The sequence below is a fragment of the Helicoverpa armigera genome, chromosome 29 (assembly GCF_030705265.1).
Source record: "Helicoverpa armigera isolate CAAS_96S chromosome 29, ASM3070526v1, whole genome shotgun sequence".
Lineage (NCBI taxonomy): Eukaryota > Metazoa > Arthropoda > Insecta > Lepidoptera > Noctuidae > Helicoverpa > Helicoverpa armigera.
Window position 1 is genome coordinate 5901452 of NC_087148.1, and position 26962 is coordinate 5928413.

General features: G+C 37.2%; 2 protein-coding genes across 2 annotated transcripts; one reads left to right on the forward strand and one right to left on the reverse strand.

Annotated features, from left to right (window-relative positions):
• The first annotated feature begins 263 nt into the window (after positions 1 to 263).
• On the forward strand, positions 264 to 3563 carry LOC110377846 (gamma-secretase subunit pen-2). Its single transcript, XM_064042565.1, has 3 exons — positions 264 to 433; positions 931 to 1035; positions 1657 to 3563. The coding sequence occupies exons 1-3, from the start codon at positions 373 to 375 to the stop codon at positions 1794 to 1796; spliced, it is 306 nt and encodes a 101-aa protein (XP_063898635.1). The 5' UTR covers positions 264 to 372; the 3' UTR covers positions 1797 to 3563.
• Positions 3564 to 9138: 5575 nt separating this feature from the next.
• On the reverse strand, positions 9139 to 26643 carry LOC110377832 (glucose-6-phosphate exchanger SLC37A2). Its single transcript, XM_064042566.1, has 13 exons — positions 26203 to 26643; positions 19987 to 20156; positions 18797 to 18877; positions 17491 to 17624; positions 16584 to 16716; positions 15851 to 16011; positions 15164 to 15244; positions 14209 to 14253; positions 12658 to 12838; positions 11727 to 11875; positions 10741 to 10942; positions 10182 to 10290; positions 9139 to 9674 (listed from the first exon to the last, which is right to left on the reverse strand). Exons 1-13 carry the CDS (start codon positions 26352 to 26354, stop codon positions 9599 to 9601), a joined length of 1674 nt encoding a protein of 557 aa, XP_063898636.1. The 5' UTR covers positions 26355 to 26643; the 3' UTR covers positions 9139 to 9598.
• Between the last annotated feature and the right edge of the window lie 319 nt (positions 26644 to 26962).

Sequence of the window (26962 nt, forward strand, 5' to 3'; positions counted from 1 at the left end):
TATTAAGGAAATTAGGAAATGCATAAAAACAACTCCAAAAATGCCTTTTATTTTCTATTCCTAAATAAATGGGTAAACGAAAATGTATCCATGGATTGATGGTTGATGGATTCACGTAAAATTAAACGTAGAACGTCAACATTCTCAGCAAACAAACGATTTTGAGCATTTTGTGCAAAGAAAAGAGAAATAGCATTATACCATTTTGTAAAACCAGAAAAAGATACTGCAACAAACATTACAAACACGTTTGACAATGACAAGTTGCCATTGTGACAGATTTCCATTGATCTGGTCTTTCAGTGACTCAGAAAAACAAGAAAACTTTGTTTGAAATCGAGTGGAAATTAATAGATAATCAAATATTTTAAAATGGATCTAGCACGGCTACCTAACGACAAGAAACTCCAACTTTGTAAATGGTACTTCAAAGGTAAATTATTTACATACACTACCTGCTTTCATTATCATCACATCACACAGATTTCTTTTAGTTGTTCGCATTGTTTTTTCATTGTATATCATATCAATTTCATGGCAAAGATAACTAAGTATTTTATACTATACCTACGTTAATTTTTCCATCCATAATGCGCTTGTACTCTCTGTAAAGCAAATTTCGTGTTCCTACCAACTTATTTGCGACATTCTCATTCTCATTAGACTGCCTCGCAGGTATTCATTGCAAATATTATATACACGAAAGTTTGTATGTATAGAGGTTTGTTCCTACTGCACCTGCACGCAAACTACTGAATGGATTTTGCTTTGAAACTTGTTAGTAATATAGCTTATATGCTATAAAAACATATAGACTACTTTTTCTCTGGGTGCAGGAAGTAGTTCGCTCAGGAACCACTCTTAGAAGCTAGTCTTCTATATGTTTGTCCTCTCTGACCTTATTATATTTGCATGTTATTTAATTTCTAGTGGGATGTCTCCTGTTACCGTTTGTGTGGGCAGTGAACGCGATCTGGTTCTTCAAAGAAGCTTTCATAAAGCCTCCCTACGATGAACAGAAACAAATTAAGAAATGTAAGTATTGTCTTAAGTTAACCATGTAGATTATTTGTTGGTAACTGAAATTAATGAGACAAACAAATGAACCTCGAAAAGTAGTTTCAAAAGATGCTGTGATAGTTATAAAAAGCTTTTGCTTTTGTTTTAACAAGAGTTATTCTTTTGATTGTAAAGTAAAACATTTTATATGAACTTATTTATTACAAGCTCCCAGTAGAACAGTGACTTTTTCGAATTTGTTTCCTATCGTTTCATCCATGTCTAGGGCTGCCATCCGTCCGGGTTTCCCCGGATTTGTCCTTGTTTGGAGACTGTCCGGGGGATGTCCGGGCGGGGTTTCAAGAAGTGTCCGGGGAAAACCCAGACACTTTTCATGTAACATGTAAGGAAGCACCTCATTGAATTTAAGTAAATGTTAATAGTAAATGGATTAGAAATTAGGTACTATTTTGTTTTTAAAAAATCATACTCATTCGGGGAAAAAATGCGATTTACGCCAAATGTCCGGGTTTTTTATATGTTTGTCCGGGTTTGGCGAAATTCGAGATGGCAGCCCTATCCATGTCCAAAGTCCAAAGGTGAGAAATTATCACCTTACCAGAACAAAATACAGCCTATAAACTGTTACAATTTCAGATGTACTAATGAGTGCAGCGGGCGCAATAGCCTGGATAGCTGTCTTTGCCGTCTGGATCACAATATTCCAACTGCAGAGGGTATCCTGGGGCTCCACGGGAGACGCTCTTTCGTTCATCGTGCCGCTCGGACGAGCTTAGATTTAGTTAGAGGCTGATATGACAATAATATGTTAAGGGTTTGGTTGTACAACTACTAAATATGATTAAAGATAAGGATAAAAAGTCATTTTTTCAAAGTAGGCTGAAAATCAGCACTTTTGAAGGTCAAATTTTGCAAAAGGTTACACGAGGCTTGTCGCGTGGTCTGTGCATGGATGACTTTCTCGTCATGAAGTTAGAGTTCATCCGTGTTTCAGAAGGCACGATAAAGTGGTGGATCCCCGCTGTCATTTGAACATCTTTGGCAATTGCTACAAGTAGTCAGAAGCCAGAAAGTCTGACAACCAAGGTATCAGGTTATCCAATGATTACTGGGTTGAGAAGGTTAGATAGGCAGTCAATGCTGATGTATTTAGTAAGTTGTGCAATTAGACCTATGATTTAATTAAGTTTTATCATAATTACCTGACTGGGAATCAAACCTAGATCTCAACGGTTACATTCGAAGCTTGAACTTGTTGAAATAATTATTTATATAGCTGTATATGTAGATAATATTCATCACACTAAAAAATGCTGTTAGAATTGAAAGAGATGGTACTAAATGTCTATTGAAAGATAGAAAGTATACTAATTTTATAAAGCTAAATAGTTTGTTTATATTATAAAGCCCATTTATTTAGGAAGGCTATTGACTACTCATTATCCAGGTGCGCTGAGTAGCACCAACTGAACATTCCTTTTTTTTAAATTCAAATTAGATTAAACACTACCAAACAAAAACTCAGGTTTATAATATTAGTATAGATTTAAATATATGACAGACATTTAGTTCTATCTAGCTCTCATACTTAGGACCATATATCAGGCTTTTGACAATATAAAACTTCTTAGGCAAAATATAATAATAATACTTAGCCCTTTCATATCGCAAACTAATCGTAAGTAATTTAAGTTGTTATTAATGAAATAAAACAAGTTAATAATAAATTTTTAATTGTTTATTTTTATAAAACACATTTGTACAATATATACAGTTACTATTTTTATTATAAATGCTCATTTAGACCCAAAACCGACAATATAAAGGTCAGTTTTCTTAAAATAACAGGGGCCCATTCTGCTAAGTTAATAATGTCAAAATTGAATAGAAATTGAATCGCAATAGCAGTTTTAACCTTAGCGGGCATTCTGCTACTAATATAAAGGCCCCAGTACACGTTGGCCTGTGTTGGGCCAAGCAGTGCAATGCACAAATGTAGGCCACGATCAAATGGTGTTTACACATTGGCGCATGGCTCATTGCTGCCTGGCAAACCACTTGCGATGGACGTCGAGGTAGTTACGGCTGCGGCTGTTTATTTGTACAATACCATATATATTTTTATTATACTACACTACTATATATATTTATATACTACTATAATACTACTATATTTATTTTTACACGCAACTCAAAAGTGTACTATCCTCAGCGGTCAGTGACGAACTAAACATTGGCCGAATGTGTAAACACCACACGCCAAGCTGGGCCAAGTTTCCTTTGATGTGTGCCCAAAAAACCGACAACTCGCCGAATGCGCGCCAACCTTGACAAATGTCCGCCAACCTGCACCAATACCCCGTGTACACATTGGTGATGGCGTGTATTGGCCGCACTTGGGCCAACGTGTACTGGGGCCTTAAGACCAATCGTATTCCAATGACATTTGATTGGTCTGCCATTTAGTCTATACGGTAGCTTGCTCTACAATCATATTGCAATCGTAAATAATTATCAGACAATACGATTCATTATTGAATCCCGACAAGGATAAAAACGTTTATTTCACAGAGAAAATAGCGGAATGCCATATACGCTTCAATCGTAATTGAGGAGTGATTAGGTCTCAGTCGGATGTGAATCGTATGTGTGTATGTATCTGCTCGACAAGGTTTTGACATAAATATGACTTTACCGTTGATTCGGCGGGATATTTTGAATCGCGACATGGAAGTAAAAAAATTCTACTAACTTTCAACAAATGAATTCCAAATCCGTAATGCCTGATCAGAAGTATTTTAACTATAACTTTAGAGCTCACTTATTTGACAACAACGTGCGAAGGTCAAATGGGGTCAGTCAATTCAGAAAAAGGTAATAATTACGGTATTGATTTCTGACACTTACGCGAATATTAGACATTTAAATAAAACTACTTTTACGGATTTTATCGCGGTATCCATGGTCACGGGATGCTGTAAAGGATCCGAAACGTCGGGATTAAATAATATTATATAACCGCGATAAAATCCGTAAAAGTAGTTTTAAATAATTACGGTGTTTTTAAGTCTATCGAAAAGTTAGGCATTTCAAATTTGGTGAAAACTTACCAATAAATAATCGCATCACTTTCTCAAACACAACACAAACGTCATATTTATAACATTTTCAATCCGTTGCAACACATTTCGTGCACTTATTTATGTTCAATAACTAAAAAATTAGCACATAAAATACACAATAAAAATGAACAATTTACAAGATCAAAGTCACAGACAAGTAGAGTTTGGAATAGAGTTTTTTTTTTTCAATCAGCGGTGTGCATTCGATACCTAAATCGGATATTTATTATAAATAATCGAATACCAATTTTATATATACCTATTTTTTAATAGCAACTTATTTCAATTTTATTTATTAATTTTAAATTATAGGTTCAATTTGTTTTTGTTGTTAAGAAAAAAGATATTTAAGTTTTATGAAATTTTTTAGCATTAAATTTTTATATGTATTTTATATAATAATTTTTAATTTTAATTGAATTTTTATTACCTATTACGGAATTTTAATTTATTCTTATATTATTTCTCAACAATTCTAAGATTTTTGTTTCGGCAATTTGTAACTACCAAAGTCATGTATAAGTACATGACCTCGCCTCTCGTCGTCGCCCTCGATTTCTCAAGGTTTCCATCATCAGATCCTGACCGGATATTGGGATTGGGACCACCTCGGAAGTATACGCTATCAAACAAAAAAAGAATCATCAAAATCGATAAATAAATGGCTGAGTAATCGCGTAACAAACATACAAAAAAAAGGTCGAATTGAGAACGTCCGCTTTTTTGGGAAATCGGTTAAAAATAAGTCGGCGGCGGCCATCTTTCCATCTTGGACCAGCTTTCGATGAACAGCGAGTAGCACTTCCGACTACCTATTTGCCGTTTCAAACAATAAACTCGTCATAAAATTTTGCGATAACTATACCTAACTGCAGCTCTCGTCAAATAGCTTTGCCGCTCAGTTAAAAAGTTGGAAGTAACGAATCGCCATTAAGTTTGGCAGGTCTACAGGAATTCTGCACATAAAACACCTTCTTCATTTGCCGTCTTCAGAAACCCTAAAAACCAAAGATTTTTTTTATTCCGGCTACAACGCATTTTCTACCACTGATTTTCTAGCATTTTTTTTAAAATAAATTAAGTCATTTTACTTTTCCTAGTTTATTTTCAGATTATGGTAAGTATACAAAAGTGCAATTTAGTAATATTATAATATAAAATTATTAAATCGATTCTTTATTTTAACGAATCGGATCATTCGATGCAAAACTTCTATCACCGTCGCCATCTTGTCTATGCATCTTCAAATTAAAAAAAAAAACAACTAATGTAAACAAACATGGCGAGTTCGATCAGAATTCCCGGTAATTACGATTGGATTTTAAAAAGGTATATTTCTAACGGGATGCTAAATATGAAAGGTTTGAATGCGTAAAAATAATTTAAATTTATTTAGTACTCACAAATGCGGTTTGATTGGAAAGAAAATAGATATGAGCGTAAATAATTAGGACAGTGTATGACTAATGAGGGTTTTTGAAATTTTTTCTGCCACCGGGTGGCGCCACGTATGCGTCTGGTCCAAACAGCTGTCAAATAGTATGGAATTGTAGGTGCCGAACTTATTCTTTATTGAAATTCTGTTATATTGGAAGTGTTATTGATTTTATTATGGACTACGGTCAGAATAAGGTTTCCGAACTAAAAATTGAGCTAAGAGAGAGGGTGCAAAAGTCACTGGTACTAAGGAAAAGCTTGTTGAAAAATTTGTTAACACAATATGATTTAGTTTTTTTTATTTACTCAACCGCAATAGTAAAACAATAATGCAGTGCTTTAATTATAAAATAAAAAAAACACTAAAATCGTTCACTATTCATAGTAAAGATAAGCACTTTGACAGTTATTAGACCTGACGACTCGGTGCTGCCACCTCGTGGATTGCCATTTTAGAAAACCCTCATTCGCAGACCCCGATTGGGGTCTAAACCGAGCTTACGGTGACATTGATGTTCAGACCCCAATTGGGGTCCGCTACGGATTTGACGGTTAAGTAAAATTAGTAGAATCGGGCCTCAGTTGTTTTAAAAAACTGACATTTATTTTGTTGTTGAACTTGGGTCTATGTTACATGGACCATAGACCTACAAAAGTTTACAGAGAGTTCAACCTGAGATAAAATATCATATCCTATCCTATTGCTTGATAGTCGTCAATCAGTTTTCTTTTAAACTAGCCGTTTCCCGCGTCGTTTTTCTTGTCCATTTTAATTTATTTTCACTATAAAATCAATAAAAGAATCCTTAACCTGTAGTTTCAACAGACTTCAATATTTATAAAGGTCTTTTTTACTATGTATGATACATGTTTTTGTCAACGTAATAATAAATTAAGTCTTGACGCCGGTCTAACCAAGGGGTATCGGATAGCCCAGTAACTGGGTTGAGGAGGTCAGATAGGCAGTCGCTCCTTGTGGCACACTAGTACTCAGCTGCATCCGGTTAGACTGGAAGCCGACCCCAACATAGTTGGGAAAAGGCTCGGGAGATGGTACGTCATCAGGAATGATTTGGTGATGATAAATCAATTAAATAGAATCAGCATTTCACAAAGGTAAGTTGTAGGTACTGCGAATTTGTATAATATATCTATCCGTTTTGATTTTGCGCTATACTTATGTCAAAATTCATTATCTAATGGCAAATCAAAAGATAGATAAGTTATAGAAATCCATTGATAGTTTGACAGATGGACATAATGAAACGGTAAGCATGATTATTTGATATGCCTTCCGACATTAAGCAAATTAAATTTTCTCATTAAATAAGGGATTATTTTGCAAGTTAAAATACAAGCACATTTGTCTAATAATAAAAAAAAAACACCATGATCAAACGAATCAAATAATAAAATAAAGTTGACATTGAATAGTTTCATACAAAATACTATTTATTTTCACATAAATAGAGATTTTAGTATACGTACAGCGTGCAGTTGGAACCAATATTGGACCAAACATTTGTGGAGTAGTTTTAAAGAAATAAATGTGATACTTGTATAGTAAACCAAGCTCACATTAGGCCAATATTGTCGCCAACTAAAAACATATTAAGCTAAAATAAAATAGTTCAGAAAACAACTAAAATTAAAGGAATACATTTCATTAAAGACTTAAAATTATTTCTACATTGACCGGTCAAAGCGATTTGAATACAGATTAACCGGTCAATACAGATATTTTAAAGGAATGACTAATACTAAAGACTGACACAATTGCCTAGAAAAGCTTAAACAATCAGATTACGAAAACTCAATATGAATTTTGAAACTAGGAATAATATCGTGGCATCTATTTTGTGTGTGTGTGTGTGTATGAGAGGGTGGGTGTGTGTGTGACTGTGTGTGCGCACAACATTAAACTAACCTAGGCTATTGTGTAAAAGTCTAAAAACACACATAGTATGAAATTGGCAGTAGGTAGTAGTACAATATACCTATTCAAAATAGGCTGAAATACAGTATTTTTAGAACGTCAAGCGGAACATAAGGCAGTCCGCAAAAACGTCCGCCCCATACTTTCTGTGTGCAAAAATGCAATTTAGTCATGTCTATTTTCTACATCACTCTATGGTACGGCAAAATTGTAGTAAAATAATATAAAAAAGTACGAAAATTATAATGTTTGATAAAGCAATTAATATCAAACATAGTTTTGAATGATAAATTCGGATTTAATTCATAGTTTTTAGAATTATAGATGCCGAAAAATTGTCAATGTTCAATTCGATTATCGTTTTCCCGCGGTTTCACCCGCGTTCTGAGGGAAGAGTGTAGCTTTCCAACAAAGAAATAATTTTCCAAACAAACAAAATAACGTTTCCTCTTTATTATATCAGTGTAGATAAATAAATACAGGTATAATCATCGGCACGAATCTTGAGCTCTGACCTACATCTGCGCAGAAGTGATTTATTAGCAAAGAACCAATCCTGAGTGACGGCTATGACGCGATGCACTGCGGGCCAATCACCGCTTTACAACGCAACCGCGCCTCACTTCATACCACCAAAGGGACCCAATAAATTACTTCTGCGCAGGTGAAGGTCAGAGCTCAAGATTCGTGCCGATAACTGTATATGTTCTAAATAATACTTTAAGTAGATTAGCTAACTAAGAACAATTGTTAGAAGCACCGTGCTATGTACTATTATATAAAAAAGATGAACTAGAAAATAAAAAATGTATGTAAGTAACTAATATCATTTGAATGGAAATAGAAAAATAATAATTGACTATTAAGGCCGTATTGGGGTATTGGGTTGCCCGGGTAACTGGGTTGAGGAGTTCAGATAGGCAGTCGCTCTTTGTGGCACACTGGTACTCAGCTGCACCCGGTTAGACTGGAAGCCGACCCCAACATAGTTGGGAAAAAAGGCTCGGAGGATGATAAGGCCTACGTATAATAATATTTATTTAAATTCGGTTAAGCTAAAATAACATAAGTAGTTCATATACAAAGTTATTTACAATTTCATTGAACCCGAACAAAAGATGATGAATTGAAACCCTACTTTTTGGAAGTCGCATTATCAGTTACGACTATTTTAATTAGACAGTTTTACAACACGGAAATTTAATAAATATGATTTAGATATACACATTTACTATATCATTATTTATACAAATTATATACCATCCATTCAGAACAATAATTATTTATTTAATTAATTATGTTAAAGGATAAGTTTTAATTCAGGTAGTTGGGTACCACAGCCCAGTTAAAATGAGTTTAACTATAAGGATAACCAAACTATAACCAGCCTATTGGTCAAATCGGAGATTTGGCAACTTCAAATAGTTAACGGTTATCGTTATAGTTAAATGATTCAACGCACAGTTAAATTAACATACATAAAGTCAACTTTTGAATGACGATTATGTCTACAAACTTTGTCATTGATACGTAGTTAAAATCTGATCTAATCAATGTCAAAAAAACTGATGGATTATTAGATGGGTACTTATATTTTTTTGGCCCAAAACTTGATATTTTTAATAAGTTTTACTTTCAGTCCACAATTTGGTACAAATGTTTTCATCAACAAAATCAGTTTACCCAAATCATTAGCATTTTTGTCACAATAATAAAAGTTATTTTCATCCAACAAAAAACTTTGGCACACTACATTTTCAAAAACAAAATAACAGTTACTTATATCTGTCCTCGTCATTTCTATACGATTAAAATAAAATGGCAACACAAAACACTTATACGTCCCACGTCCGATAAATCGGTGTCCGATTTTTTGTAGGACAGAAATAAAACACACTGATAGCAATAGTGCAACGCACTCGTCCTACGAGAAATCGGTCCGATTATTTGTCCTACCAAAAATCGGACAATCGGGGACAGAATTAATAAAAGTGAGATATGTTTTGTCAGAGATTGGATGGTCATGTTACATATATGTGTGTGTTTGTGTGTGTATCTGTGTGTATGTGTGTGTGTGTGTGTGTTACTCTATACGTACTCGCGGCGGTGATGCCAAGCGGCGTTCTTGTTTTAGTTTTAGGAATTCAGATCTTGCTATCCTGTAAATAAAATAACGTCAAAATATTAGTAGAATTTGCAGTTTATGGCTAAGTCAAAGCTGCGTGAATCGATCGACAATAAGGTTAAGCACGGTCGGGTCGTGGATGGGTGACCATCTTGTCAGGACGAGTCCTTGCGTGTTTCGGAAGCGGGTCCCGGCTGTCATTTGAACATCTTTGGCAGTCGTTACTGATATTCAGAAGTAAATAAGTCATTCCAAAAGGGTATCGGGTTGCCCGGGTAACTGGGTTGAGGAGGTCAGATAGGCAGTCGCTCCTTGTGGCACACTGGTACTCAGCTGCATCCGGTTAGACTGGAAGCCGACCCCAGCATAGTTAGGAAACGGCTAGGCGGTTCCTTACCTTAGCAAGAGGAACAACGCCATGAAGTTGCAGGCGATGAGCATGTAGAACACGTTGGTCCAAGACCTGCTGGAGACCACGCCAGCTAGCATCGGACCTATGGCTGCTCCTGTAGTTTAAGGAAACGGCTAGGCGGTTCCTTACCTGAGCAAGAGGAATAGCGCCATGAAGTTGCAGGCGATGAGCATGTAGAACACGTTGGTCCAGGATCTGCTGGAGACCACGCCAGCTAGCATCGGACCTATCGCTGCTCCTGTAATGTAGGATTAATATTAATAATGTAAATAAAATACGGAGCCATGGCAGTTGAAAAGTAATTTATTTAAAAACGTGGTGTAAAAAAACGCGGGATTAGAGTTACAACTGACAGCTGTCACACAGAAGGAACATCGAGCATAGAAAGCATTAACTGTAAGTAACGAAGAAGGGCAAAAGGAATATTTTCAATATTTAAAATTGTAACCAAAACATTTTTTGAAATCTTGGCGCAATCTTGAAAATAAAATATGCATGTACACATGAAGCTGTCTTATTTTTTTAAAGATTTTAAACTTAATCTCTAAAGCATAAGGTTCAATGTTGATTGGGAAAATTTTACAGATTGGAGAAGCTGGCTTTTTAACACAATTATATTTTATTTTACTGACGAGCTAAATTGTTACTAACAAAAAGAATTCTGAATAAAAAAAAAGTTACAACTCACCCACACTCCCAGTGCCATCAATGATCGCAGTAACAGTGGCCAGCGCCCTACTGTTACCAGCCAAACTGGTGTGAGTGCCCAACTCCGCGCTCACTGCCGTGGTGATGAGAGCGTATGGACCGTTCACCAGCATGCCCGTCATCACCAGTAGAGCTACGTTCACCAGGTAAGACGTAGCGCCGAAGTACTGGTAGATGAATAGCTGGGACGGAAGAGATGCAGTTTTTACTAATAATAGGTATGCCAGTTGGATAGGAAATAGCCTAGCCTAGGGTATTGTGAATTTCCATTCCAAATTCTATCTAAATCGGTTCAGTCGTTTTATTATGAAAGACTAATAAACATCACTGATACTTTTGGTGCAAATAAGGTAAACTTATTGAAAAATATTGTCTGAAGAAAAAGGAGCTTTCTCCGACTTCCTGTAACTAAAAGTAAAGTCTGAAACTTCTAAATTATATCTATGTATGTAATTTGGCCTATAACCAATTAATGGCCAGTTACCATCACATCTACATTACTTCACACACACACACTTTGCTGAGAAGTTTGTTCCACCCCTTCTTCTTACCAGCAATAACACATGCATAGGAAGTGGTGAAGTTTACCTTTCAGTTGCATTGTATAATTTTATCAGCTTAATATTGATTATGTAATAAAATGCTTGTGAAAATATTACTTTTTAAAAGTGTCTGTGGATTTCTTGCCGGCTCTTCTCCATGAGACCAACTTTTTGGAACCGTGCAACTAATGTGACGTTTCATAGGTGTCTGCATAGGCCTATGTGATATAAAAATATTTTTATTTTGAAGGGCAGGCGTTTCGTGGACTGTCTTTTGCCGTTCAAAAAGTATTGTGATGCAGCCAAGTTTGAATAAATGTTTTTTTATTTTGAGTGTCGTAAAGAAAGACATGAAAGTTTGCGAACCCGAAGAAGAAGATGTCCTCGATAGAGCGAAGTGGAAGAAGATTTAGAATTGACTCACCATAGGAGCACAAAGACTGTAGAAAGCGACGCACACTAGCGCCGGGCAAGCCGTACAGTCAGCCACCAGCCCCGCTAGTACTGCGCCTACCACGCCACCCACGTCGAACACCGTGCTGAGTTCGCCTGACTGACGCGCTGAGAGATCCGCTAGGAAAATAAATATTTATTTTTTTATTTGTACCCTATGTAATAGTAGAAACTTAAAAATAACTTAAATTAAATACTATTTTATTTACTAGCATAGTTAGGTATCGGCACGAATCTTGAGCTCTGAGTGCTCTGACCTACATCTGCGCAGAAGTGATTTATTAGCAAAGAACCAATCCCGAGTGACGGCTCTGACGCGATGCACTGCGGGCCAATCACCGCTTTAGCCCGCCCCCGCGCCTCACTTCATACCACAAAAGGGACCCAATAAATTACTTCTGCGCAGGTGAAGGTCAGAGCTCAAGATTCGTGCCGATAACTATAATCACCACGCATGCTCAATGCGGGTTGGTGTTTTCAGACTTTATAGTCCAGGTTTCCTCAAGATGTTTTTTCCACCGCACTCTCAGACCCGCCCGAGTGGAGGTATACTCTGTCACTTACCCATAGTAAACCTGATGTACGACGGCAGCCAGTACAGGAAGGTATAGCTGACGAGCTTAGCGAAGAACAGGGACAGCGAGAACTCCAGCACGCCGGGGATGGCCAGCGCTCGCGTCAGGGACACTGCACTCTCAGACCCGCCCGAGTGGAGGTATACTCTGTCACTTACCCATAGTAAACCTGATGTACGACGGCAGCCAGTACAGGAAGGTATAGCTGACGAGCTTAGCGAAGAACAGGGACAGCGAGAACTCCAGCACGCCGGGGATGGCCAGCGCTCGCGTCAGGGACACTGCACTCTCAGACCCGCCCGAGTGGAGGTATACTCTGTCACTTACCCATAGTAAACCTGATGTACGACGGCAGCCAGTACAGGAAGGTATAGCTGACGAGCTTAGCGAAGAACAGGGACAGCGAGAACTCCAGCACGCCGGGGATGGCCAGCGCTCGCGTCAGGGACACTGCACTCTCAGACCCGCCTGAGCGGAGGAGGGAGGTTCGCTCTGTCACTTCTTCTGGCTAAAAACAGACATACATAATATTTTAATGGTGGATCCACAAGATACTAATTCCACACAGACTTTCGTAGAATGTTGTCTACGCAATAAATCCCTGCATACAAATATTTCTACACCAGCAATGGTAGTGTTTGTGAAACAATATTTAATTCAAAACCTCAATGTACCATATACTAAGAAATAGAGAAGAATGGCGTCCACGGCCGATTTCGGCCACGGCGGCTGTTCTCATTTAAGGAGCTCAGCCAGCTGCGCAGGACATATTATAGTGCACAAGCATTTGCGCAGATACAGGTGCATTCCCTATTCCTTCACTCTCATAACCCCACGGGACGGCAATCCGACACGACCGGAAAGAGATCAGGCGCAGGACCGACATTTACGTGCTCTCCGATGCACGGGTGAATCAATCACCAACTTCCAGACTACGGGCTGCTTTGTGAAAGTTCAAGAAAACCCACAAAGCGATTTCGGCCCGACCCGGGAATCGAACCCGAGACCTCGAGAACAGCAGCCGCGCTTGCGACCACTAGACCAACGAGGCAGGCAGAATAGAATATATTCTATTCTAAAAATCTGAACCAATGATAAGTCTGCACAAATATTTTGTCATCATATTTTCGCTCAGACTACAGATTTTTACTCAAACTTTCAGTTCCTACAGATATTTGTACAAACTTTATTATTATATTTTACTTATATTTTTTTTATGTTCAAGTTTTCTCTCCTATCGGAAATTTTGCATCCTCTCCACCGGCCCTTCTTGTTATGGGGTTCATAAAAAACTTACAGCCTTACTTATAAAAATCAACAAATCATCTTCTAAGTATTGTTTTAACTAATTACTACTTAAAGCCTTAAGTAGTGATTGAATTATTTTGACCTATAAACGTTGCTTAAGCATGTCTTAAGTAATGAACAGATAATGACATAAAAACATACTAATTTCTCAACACTACCGGAATGTTGGTAGCTTAAAAAAATATTTGTCATCAAAACGTTGTGTAATGGCAACAATGGCATCCGTAAAATATAAAATTAAAAAGTTGAGCTGTCAATAAACTGGAAATGAAGAATCAGTTGGTAAGAATCTAGCCATTTTGCTAATTAGCGGGTTAAACAAGGGTGTGATGCTCATTTAAGACATTGCTAAGAAAATGATTTAGTTAAGCCACGTTTATAAGTAAGATTTTTTCTTAAACACCCCTTAAGTATAACTTATTATTTAATTCACGTTTATAAGTAAGACTGTTAGTACTTATATTTGCAATTCTTTTTATTTAAATGTTATCTACAAAATGTTACTGTAGCGAAACTGAAGGGTACCAAATGTTATTATTTACATGTTACTTTTGTAAAGTGAATACTTACTTGTGCTGTATTTGCTGAATGTCGATTCGGTCGTAAACTTGCTGACTGTAACATAATAACAAAGTTTTTCAAAACACATCAAGTAATATATTATGTAGCCCAAACAAAACCGCATGAATGCTCATATTTTGCTCAAATTAGTCCCCTTAAGCAATAAAGCTTATAAGCAAGAATAGAGGCTGTCCAAAAAAAACATTTCCCGAATTTCAAAAACTAAAAACATATTTAAGACTTGACCAAATAAGGTGTATATGACCTTTCTGTAGAGATGTTTCGGGACCTGATCAAAAGAGATTCCTTTTTAAACAATATGTAAACAAATATTACATAATATATGTATGACTTAAAGATTTTGGGTTGAACACAACCAAAGGGTATTATGTACTTTTTTTTAATTACCACCTCAATTTATGAAATCGGTTAAAAAGCACATACAGGGCATGCAAAATTATGATTTTTTATTACGAAAACCTGGTTTCCTTTGTTTTTTTAAATTTTGGAGCACATTTGTAATTTTATTTTCTTATTTGCCAAGAATATTATTCTAAAGGTCTCTGCACACAGCGGGCGCGGCGGGACGGGACGGGACTGGACGGGACGTCGTCGCGGCGCTGGCGCGGCGGGATCGGTCACACTGCGGGCGCGATCACGTCCCGTCCCGCCTGTATTCGTGTGTGTTGTATACGTGGCTTGTATTCACGCTCGGCGCGACGGCGGCGTGGCGCGACAGTTACCGTCGCGCCGAGCGGGACGGGTCTGTGTGGCGGCCTCCGTAATATCTAGTACATTACAACTGCTCAGCGTCGCGTCGCCGTCCCGTCCCGTCGCGCCCCGCCCGCTGTGTGCAGAGACCATTAAACTATGAAAATGAACACCTTCAACAGTAAATATGCAAAACAAAATTAAACCCTAACACATTGCTATTAAAACACAAAATACCATGCGTATCACTGACCTGGTCTCCCACAATGACTGAAGACTCTTCATCATCTTCCACATCGTCTTCCTCATCAGATCGCGACGACTGCCGCGCCGGCTGTCACAATGTATGGTGTGATTGATTCAAATATATGGTGTGATTGATTCATATGTATGGGGTGATTGATTCAGATATATGGTGAGATTAATTCATATGTATGGTGTGATTGATTCATATGTATGGTGTGATTGATTCAAATAAAATGGTATAATTGTTTGTAAGTCTAGAATTAAGTTATTTCTATGAGTATGAATATACAGATTAGTTGTACAGTAGACAGTTAGTAAATTAATTTACTATATATCCTTATGACAAAAGTTAAATGAGTAATAAAAATAGTTGGTGAAGAATTATTTGATACGTAGTTTTAATGTTTCCCTTTTTATTTGTAAATAAATGGGTAGTTTATATATGTAATATAAATATATGTTTGTAAACGTATTAGAAATGTGGCACCCGATTGATTCAATTGTTCTTTTTAACTGCTGTGTCACCAAAGTTATTGTTTATTGTAAATGATTGATTCAATATATCAAACACTATTTATGATTGATTCAACAATGACCTTTTGATGAACTCTAAATAGATTGATTCAAAATTATTCCTACTAATGATTGATTCACACCCCCCAACCCCAACAACTAAAATGATTGATTCACTTACCGAGTTCCTACTATTATTAACAGCGCTAGCCAGCCCCACTAGACGTGGCTCTGGGGGCAGAAACAGCCACACTACTGCCCCCACGCAGCCCATCACTAGAGCCGGATAGATGAACGATAACGACCAATCAGAGTCCACGTATTCTGCCGCCATTATTGTACCTGTGGAAAAGAAGAGATAAGGTTATGCTAGGAAAAATAAAATAAAAATATTTTTGTTTAAAATAGGCTGAGATATTTATCTATGTATGATATATGTTTGTACCTATGTAATATGGTATGTATATATATTACATATTAGTACGTGCGTAGTGCATTTTTAAAATAACATTCCCCACTTTTATCAAATCTCATCTGCTTTTCCTGACTGAAACGTTTCGAAACCTACTTCTAGGTGACAAAGTAAACATTAAACTGTTTTTCAATCAACATAGATGATGCTAACTCTAGACAAAAATAAGCCTATACCTATACATATTATTCTGATGTCTAAGCTACTAGCTTCTGTTATATACCGTGGGGACAATTCAGCTCACTCGGATAAAAAGTGGAATAGCTAGGTATAACCTTCCGCGATAAATAATCTATCAAACACTAACTTTTCAAATCAAACCATCGGTTCCGGAAATTAAACCGTTGAAACACACAAATTCAGCTTTAGAATATCAGCACAGATTAAAGATTTCTTTTAACCACTAAATATAAAAAAAAAGAAAAAAATAGTAGTGACTTACCCAAAATATTTCCAAGTGAAGTGTGAGAGTTCCATATGCCAAAAATGAGTCCTTTCTTACTATTGCCGAACCATTTGCCGACAATGGCGACTGTGCCCGGCCACCCAGTTGTCTGGGCTATACCTGCACCAGCCTGGAAAATGAGGGAAGCATATAGACTTACCTATAGGGTTAGTGGTTAAATACAGGATAATTTAAATGGAGTGCGCAAAAAAATGAGTGGTTCAGAATCAGTAAGGCAAAAGAACATGCAAATTTTACATTAAAAAAAAACACGCGCCAAAATTTTTCGAGCGAGTCCTATGTGGTCGCTGCACGTGCGGTCAGCAGTTGGTAGTAGTCAGCTGGCTTCCAAAACATACCTTAAAGAATTACGTATCGCGGTGCCCGGTTGTTTCTCCGTCAAAGTACATCAAAAGTTATAAGTGGTAAAAGTTTGCGCACCAGTCAAAAATAAATAAAAAGTATTCCCGAATAACTTGGACCTACGATGGACCGCAGGACTATGACGATTGTGGTCTGAGTTTTATCTTGGCTCAAAACTGAATAAAAGCCGCACGAAGCTATCGATAATAAGGTTAAGCAACGCTGGGCGCGGTCGCTCCGCGGATGGTACATGATGGGTTCCTCCGTATTCCAAAATGTTATTGTTTTGGATCGATCCTGGTTTTCATTTGAAAACATTCGACAGTCGTTACGGGTCCTCAGAGACCAGTCTCACCACGAGTACCGGGTTGACCAAGTAACTGAGTTGAGGAGGTCAGATAGGCAGTCGGTTTAGGAGGCACACTGGTACTCTGCAGATGATGACATCACTAAATATGTTGTCTTTTGATGAAGTATTTTATTTTGATTTTCCGTCTTTGCATACCTTTTATATTTACAGGAGAGAGGCATTGCTACATACCTGAACCAGCAGATAATATGAGATATTATGTATGCTGTACGTCCGTCCAACACCGAAGAGATAGCAGAAAATGGCAGAAGTCAGCATTCCTAGTGAGAGGAAGTAGCGGAGATCCACTCGCTCGGCCACCATGCCTGGAAATAACAAAAACTTATGTGTTTACACCGTGGGAAACAAAGTGACTAGCAGGGCATAACAAAATGGTGTTTGGAGTACGAGGAACATACATAGACCAGTCTTTGGCAAATTGGTTTTGACTATTAACCTAAAATTAAAGCAACATATAAAGAAAAATAACTATAAAACGTAGTTATGCTACACAAAAATATACGTAATATTATAATATAAATAAATACTTAAATAATATACTACATACTTCTATATTACTTACATTAAACGCCTTCCTCTCTTCTAACTATTTGGCTAGGCCAATCAGGGTCCATAATTGTGACTACCTCTATTATTTTATATTTTCCACCAAATGTACATTATGGAATGCAATTAATGATATGATACGACTTAGGCTGCGGCACCACTAAGGCGAATACCAGCGGAGCTGAGACGTGTGGGGATCGACCAATCACATTACATGAAAAAGACGAGATGTGGATTTCATGTAATGTGATTGGTTGATGCCCACACGTCTCCTCTCCGCCCCGCTCGTCTCCGCCTCATTGGAGCCGCAGCCTTATCAAGGAACCCGAACACATCGTAAGTTCTAGTAAGTGACCGTTTTGGTAACAAAGTAAAGGAAAGTACAACAACTTCGGTTGATAATAATAATAAAAAAACATAAAAGATTCCACTACCACACGAACTGAGAACCTCCTGTATGAAAAGTCGGTTAAAAAGCCTCTCAAGGTCGCCTATTCGATTGCTGCATCACGACAAATATTAGCTCGGTCTACATCTGTTCTCACCAAATGGTTGCTTTCATTTGTTTAATTATTATCATTAATTGACTTTACAAGGACTAATTTACGGAACAATTAGGATAAAATGGATTTTTACTTAGATACAATATTTTTGCCCAGGAAACGAGGCTAGTAAAAAAATGATTAAAATTGGCACTTATCACCAACCTTCCAATTATTTGTGAGAGAAAATACCATGCCCTAGTTTTTGGCTAACCCGAACTGCTACCATACAGACTAATTACTTTACCTATTTATTTTTCACCTACAACATGACCTGCTTTTTTTTGGCTAACCCAACTACTAACATACTTTTTTGTCAACGCAACTGTTGAAAATCGCATGTCTGCGAATTTGAACTCAATTACAAAGGAGTGAAAGCCTATATTTACCTGATACAAACATGGCCGCTGCATAAGAAAACAGGAAGGCAGAATCCAGGGTACCCAGCAGCGTGTTGGCGTCAGCCGTGTCTGAAAAATACGAAAAGAGTACATTTAATTACCAGTATCATCATCATCATCATCATCAGCCTATCGCAGTCCACTGCTGGACATAGGCCTCTCCAAGTGCACGCCACTGAGATTTTCGGCTTCTCGATTACCGATATGGTAAAATTATATGTATTTAGGTCCATTTACAAAAATAATATCTATAAGTGTACGATTAAGGCAAAAGTTTACCGACAACATAAACGTCTTCGTTCTTAAAACAACTTGAAACTTTACTTGTTTTTTTTGTTCAAAATAAAAAAAATGTGTTATGCATACACAATAACAATTTTTGATCTTTGGCTACAAAGGGACCCTTAATTCCTGTCCCGCATATCCGGATCTTCCGAAAATATATTTATTCATCGTTAATTGGTAATTCTGTACCAAACACCAATGTACAGAATTATCAACATTTACAAGACGGGCAATATTTTGGTCTTAGCAGCAATTTCGATTTTCGCGTTTCTTAGTTTAGTTTCAGTCGGTTTTTTTTGCTTTTGAAATATGTAGATACATACCCATAAATATGTATAATAATGTTTTCTTTTAAGGCTAGAAACAGTCCTCGAAGTAGCTATTTCTGTGCAAGTCTATATGAACGCGCATACAGCTACGTCACAATAATTGATGATCTTTACTTGAAGCTTTCAAATCGTAAAGTTTTTCACGCCTATTTCAATGTATACACGATTAGTTTGCATGCGGACTAGCACTGTATATTATGGAACTAAGCAAGTTACTTTGGCCACTACAAAATATATGCGAGTATTTGCGTACTGCTGCTGTATACATCGGAAGATTTTGTATAAAAAGTGAATTCCAATCTATTCGCGAGTAGTTTCACACGCTTGCGTAATAGCCATGTACATACTGTAAATACGCTACGCTGAGGGTACGTGCGTGATTTGGTATGTGATTCGGTCGGGACGTATGGTCAGCACTGACCGTCGGCCGAGCACTGTTTCCAGCCTAAATTCGTCTACACCTAGCAAAGGTAGAGAGCTAAGGCGTTAAACCGCTATTGTCCATAGTGTGTAAAAAGTATTGAATGAATAAGTATCTGTTTCGCATATAGTCCTAGTACTCACTGAAAGGTGCCCAGTTACACCACTGGTCGTCTCCAGGGTCGGTGCCGGGCGGAGGCACGAGCGCCGAGCAGTTCTGATGCAGCACACTCTTCACCACCGATATGGGCTTGCGGGTCAGATGGTACGTCATGTACGTGAAGAAGGTCAGCACTAGAACTGATGCTTGGTACCTGGAAGACGATGATTAGGAGGTTAGAAGCTGAAGAGATGTGTGTTTGCTTGAATGTGGTAGGTTATCTCAAGAAGTACAAGCTCGATTAAAAAAAAACCGGCCAAGTGCGAGTCAGTCTCGCGCACGAAGGGTTCCGTACCATGATTTATAAAACGGACAAGTACGGGAGCCCCCCATAATATTTATTTAATTCTTGTTTTTAGTATTTGTTGTTATAGCGGCAACAAAAATACCATCATCTGTGAAAATTCCAGCTCTCTAACTATCACGGGTCTCGAGATACAGCCTGATGACAGACGGACGGACAGAGGAGCGAAAACAATAGGGTCCCTTTTTACCCTTTGGGTACGGAACCCTAAAAAGGGCTTATTAAAGAAGATTACGACTACTATCTACAGTTGCCACGAGCCACATTTAAAGCCACGCATGCTCAATTGATAGCTCGTGCCAGATATAATATGTACTATTTGGTTTGTTTACCGACTGCCCGTATACGGTGATAAACGTGCCACTAACTAGCTTACATAAAAGGTAACTGAACTACTTTGTAAATGAAGGCCTGATGACAGACTTTTTCTGTAGTTAGAAAATCATCGAATGAGCTTCTTATAAATCTGCCGGCTGCGGGATTGTTCGCGCGAGTTACCGCGGCGCTGGTACATAAAGGGCTTAAGAAGGAACATGGTGGGTTTTAGTCAGTAAGAGTCTGACACTCCCTCACGCTGCACCTACCAGTGGGATGGGTCATTTGATGATTACCCACCAAAAAAAAGGCCCGATTATCTGGCCTACAAAAATCCGACGTGGGGGTGCAGTCTTATGTGGGTATCGAACCCGCGATTTTTCAGGACATGCAAATTCATTAAAGTAGTTAATGAATTTGCACGCCATGTGGTCGTCTTAAGGAGTAACATCCACAAAGATGCCTAATTACATGGTAATTGATAGTAATATTGTTTATAATTAAAAGTTAATTGTATTAGCAATGAACTGTCCCACTAATTACCGAGATAGTGACGGTAACAACACTTTATTTGATAACTCATTACGCACATATTATACATACTGTCATATTGCAGTATTTTATTTTTATGTACCTACTTAGGTAGAAACTGGAAGTCGTGATGGCCTAGTAGGTAAAGAACCTCTCAAGTATGATTTTAAGTTCGATTCCAGGTCAGGCAATTACCAATGCAACTTTTCTAAGTTTGTATGTACTTTCTGAGTATATCTTGGACACCAATGACTGTGTTTCAGAGGGCACGATAAACTGTAGGTCCCGGCTGTCATTTGAACATCTTTGGCAGTCGTTACGGGTAGTCGGAAGCCAGAAAGTCTGACAACCAGTCAACTGGGCCCCAGGAACAAGACTGGAGTTAAAAGAGGCCGATGAATATTAGAAAACAAATGCATTGGCGTGATATGACTAGTATAAAATCTAGTTATTGTAATATGATATTGTTCTAAACAATATTTAATTTGGAAGTGACCTACATTATTTACAATTAAAGATGATTAATCATAGCTTGAGTCACACACAGACAATATATATACATACATATTTTCCTTTTTCCATTCTCTTCTTTTTTTCGTTTTCATTCCTGAGTGCTTAGTGCGAGTTTTCGTGAATTTTTTTACGGACTCACATGAGAGCGCGTATACTAAGATTTGTATGGAACAAAAACAGCTCCACCTAGTGTCAAAAATTGGAACCTGTTTTTGTTCCATACAAACAGTGTTGCCAACAGTTGTAGAAGCTTACCACCAGAGTCAACTTTTAAAACCACCAGAAAACCACTAACAAAAATTTATCCCACACTTAAAATCACCAAATTCACCACTAAAAAAATATTGTTTATATTTTATTGTAACCTAAAACAATTTAATCATCCAAAGATGTAACTCGGCAACGATAGAAAATTAAAACAGACAAAGCATTACATCTGTTTAGCAATTCATCCGACCCGATCCGAATCCTTCACAAATTATAATCGGCGTAGTAGTTTCACAAATTGTTTAGTTACGCATTTGACCAATGAATGAGTACTTAATATAATTATATAGTAGTCGTTCACCTTTTTGTTTTGTAGATGCTTTTTTGACATTCCGTGAGACTTCAAATCTCCATAGTAACTCCTTAAAGTTGTACCACAAAACTTACATTTCGCTACTTGACCCGCAGTACTTTCAACATTTCGCCACTAAATAGGGGACTTAAACCACCAGTATTAGTGGAAAATCCACTAAGTTGGCAACACTGCATACAAATCTTAGTATACGCGCTCTCATGTGAGTCCGTAAAAAAATTCACGAAAACTCGCACTAAGCACTCTGTTTTGTTTTATTTTTGTGAGCTTTTATATGTACTCGTTTTGTGTGTGCGTCACGAACGCGAATAAACGTTTTGATTTGATTTGATTTGAATGCAATTAACATAAAGAGATAATATAAAAAATTATGCAAAGCATCATTATTTGCCCATTCAGCGTCATTTCATTTTTTATGTGACTAGCCGTTATTCCGCGGTTCCACTCGTAGGAACTACTGCCCGTACCGGGATAAAATATAGCCTATGTTACTCGGGAATAGTGTAGCTTTCCAACAGTGAAATAAGTTTTTCAATCGGTTCCGTAGTTTTCGAGTTTATCCATTACAATGGTATGTAGCACACTGGTACTCAGCTGCACCCGTTTAGACTGGAAGTCGACACCAATATAGTTGGGAAAAGACTAGGCAGATGATGATAATAGAATGATATACAGTTTAAATCATTAAAAAGGAGTGTACAATTTTACTATGCTGTGCTTTAAATTAATAATTAATAAAATTGAATTGTATCAATCAAAATCAAAAGTCATTTATTCAAACTTGGCTGCAAAACAGCACTTTTCGAACGTCAAAAAATAAATTTACAAAAGACATCCCCCAAAACGCCCACCCTTCACCACTTCCTATGTGTTTTTGCTGGGAAGAAGAAGTGGCGCAACAAACTCCCCAGCAACACATGTCTGTCTGTTAGGTTAGAAGAACCTTAAACATTGTTTGATATGTACATTTGTATACAATTTAATTTGTATATTACATTAGAGGACAATACAGTAAAATAATTTATACACCACATGCTAGCTAGCACTCACCCTACATACCTTTACTAACTCAAGCATTGAATTAGTAAAGGTATGTAGGGTGAATTGTATAACTGTAAAATAAATTAATAATAATTAAATTGTAATAGACAGCTGTGTTGCTGGGAAGTTTGTTCTTCACCGCTTCTTCTTTCCAGCCATAACACTAGGAAGTGGTGAAAGGGGGTGTTTTGGGGGTGCTGTCATTCTTGTAAAATGTTGACGTTAAAAAGTGCTAATCGTATTAGCCTATTTTAATAAATGATTTTGACTTTGACTTTGACTTTACTATCTGTTTTCAGCTATATTAAAGCTTTAACTGTATGTATTATCTAAAAATTATAAGTACATGAATATGCCATTATAAAAACTGTTATCTCGATAATTGTATAATAGTACTGTATACGTTTTTCAAGGTTAAACTTTAAAGTAAAATTACGCATCATTCATCATTTGTCACGGTCAATACATGGTTGAATAAATCTTTACTTCTATGTATTATATGTTGTATATTATATACTAAAAAACCGGCCAAGTGCGAGTCGGAATCGCACCCGAAGGGTTCCGTACCATTATTTAGAAAATAAGCAAAAAAATCACGTTTGTTGTATGGGAGACCCCAAAATATTTATTTTATTCTAGTTTTCAGTAAGTATTTGTTGTTATAGCGGCAACAGAAATACATCATCTGTGAGAATTTCAACTCTCTAATTATTACGTTTCGTGAGATACAGCCTGGTGTCGGACGGACGGACGGACAGAGGAGCGAAAACAATAGGGTCCCGTTTTACCCTTTGGGTACGGAACCTTAAAAAAATTCATAGTTGATTTAAGAAAACTGACGTTTATGTTGTCTGGGCCTAGATCGAGAATCAATCCCTCAATAGTATTAGTCAGTCAGCCATTAAAGGAGAAAAGGCTAGACTCATGCTACGAGCATCAATAAAACCGGTTAGTTCTGACCTAGAAATTAACTGTACAAGTTAAACTGAGTAGTTAATTACCTATAACCGTGACCCATACGCATCAGTAACTTCAAGTCTAGCATTCGTTGTTAGATAACTGAGTTTTATAGATAACTAGCTTTTGCCCGCAACTTCGTTCGCGTGGACTAGTGACTACCAGCAGATTTTTGATTTGACCAATAGATGGCGCTATATGTCCGGAATATTTTTTTTTGTAATAAAAACTATCCTATGTCCTTTCTCAAGTTTCAAACTATGTCTATACCAAATTTCACACAAATCGGTTCAGTAGTTTAGGCGTGAAGAAAAGACAGACAGACAGACAGACAGAGTTACTTTCGCATTTATAATATTAGTTTGGATAGTTTGGATTTACTAGCTATTTCTATCGGTTTTGCTTGAGTCTCAGGAGAACAATTTCGCACACCCTGATAAATAAATATTGATGACGTCCTCCTAGCCGATTATCGGCTACGGCGGCTGTTCTCACGCGAGGAGATTAGCCAATTGCACAGGACATATTATACTGCACAAGCATTTGCTTGGACACAGGTGCAGTCACTATTCCTTCACTCTCATAGCGCGATGGGACGACAATCCGACACCACCGGAGAGAGATCACAAGCACGACCGACATTAACGTGCTCTCAGATGCACGGGTGTATCAATATTAATTATTTAAATTGTAATAGAGCTGTGTTGCTGTGGAGTTTGTTGCGCCACTTCTTCTTCCCAGCAAAAACACATAGGAAGTGATGAAGGGTGGGCGTTTTGGGGGCTGTCTTTGTTTTTGGTGTTCAAAAAGTGCTAAGGCGTCATACTAACAACCAGTCCCTTCTAATTCATGTCCTCTTTCAGTACCTAATATGTAAATAATTATTGCAATTCAAATAAAATCATCATCATCATCATCATCTCAGCCATAGGACGTCCACTGCTGAACATAGGCCTCCTCCTTAGATCTCCATAGATACCTGTTGGAGGCGACCTGCATCCAGAGTCTTCCAGCGACCTTCACAAATTCAAATAAAATAAAGTATGATAATTAAATGCAGTATTTTCTATTACAATATACTTATATGTTTTCTTTCAAAACGCAGACTATGTCATCCTATATTGAATAGCTTATATTAGTGTATTCATATACTCACTCACACACACATACACAATTATTTATGCTTGTGTGAGAGGCGTCAATGTGTTACTGATAAAGTTGGTAATATACTAAACAACATTTTAATATTACAATTATGTTTTATTGATTAAAATCTTGCACCAATTCGTCATTTGATAAAGAAATATTCGACTTTATTTCCTGGTTCCATGTCATGACAAGTTTCTCCGTGTTACGGAAGTCATATTAATTTGGTGGGTTCTGGCAACCATTTGAACATCTTTGGCAGTTGTTACGGGAAGACAGGAGCCAAAGTCTGACAACTAGTCTTATCTGTATCGGGTAGCCCGGGTAACTGGGTTGAGGAGGTCAGATAGGCAGTCGCTTCATGTTGTACAGTACAATGGTCACTCTATATTTTACTTGTGCAGATGACAAGTACCTATAGTTAAATAAATCAGCATGAATCATGATTGACATAGCAATGAACAATTTCAATATTAAAATTGCAAAAAACACCATGTTTGCAAAATACAGTAAAAGTATAGGTAGCATGAAAAAGATATTAAAAAGAAATTATACCTATTTATATTTTCAAGATGATATCCATATGGTATTTTTGCCAGCATAATACAGTATATGGAACAGTCAATGAACTTAAAGACTAGCTTGTTTTGGCCATCTATATATTAAATTAAGGTAAAATATGTACTAAATAAGGTAAAATATGTACTATGTCCAAACAAAAATGCAACAATGAAATACAAAAAAGGATGTAACATTTCAAAATTGAAATTCGCATCAAGGTATTAACATAAACAGCCTTATTCTCTGACTCACCATCGTAAACGGTTGATCTGCAGCCTCGGGCACCACGAATTACTAAGTTTCTGTATAAACTGCACCCCTAAAGGTGCATCTCTGCTGACGCCGCTCATTCTCCAGTGTTTCCTAGTAAATGTCCTCGCGAATCCGTCCTGCACGAACCTCATTCACGCCCTTTTACCACACGCATTGTTTTAATAACAGCTCTTTTGTTTACATCGACGAAGCAAAACGTAAACTTTAAACGCGATTCTTATGCTGATTTACGTAATTTTAAAATAATATACGCGTGAATTCCTTCGACTTTATTAATTCGAATTAATTAGTTTTTGCGTTAATTCAATATTATCGTTGTTAGATCAGTGATTTGCTTGATAAAAATAATTATTTTATGTCCATATGTACACGACACGTCCCCTATGAGAGCGTTCCACTACTGAAATTATGTACGATCTTTAGCCTTGACATATCTGACTCGTTCACAATAGTGAAGATAGACAAGGTTGGACGATGAAAAAATGCTGAAGGTGCTATTTCGCAATAGTTTGCACATCCTTGACATTGACAAGTCAGCTGGCCATCATTGTCAGTTTGACGTTACGTATTGTTATCCAATAAGTAAAAAAATACATAGTAGTTTAATTTTAAACAAGTCTAGAAACTTTGCAGAAGAAATATGATTTTCATATTATTGTGTCTTATGCTACGCAACAAACGCAAAAAAAATATAGAAAACAAAAGAAAACTTCTCTTGAATGTGTTGCTGCTACGAGTC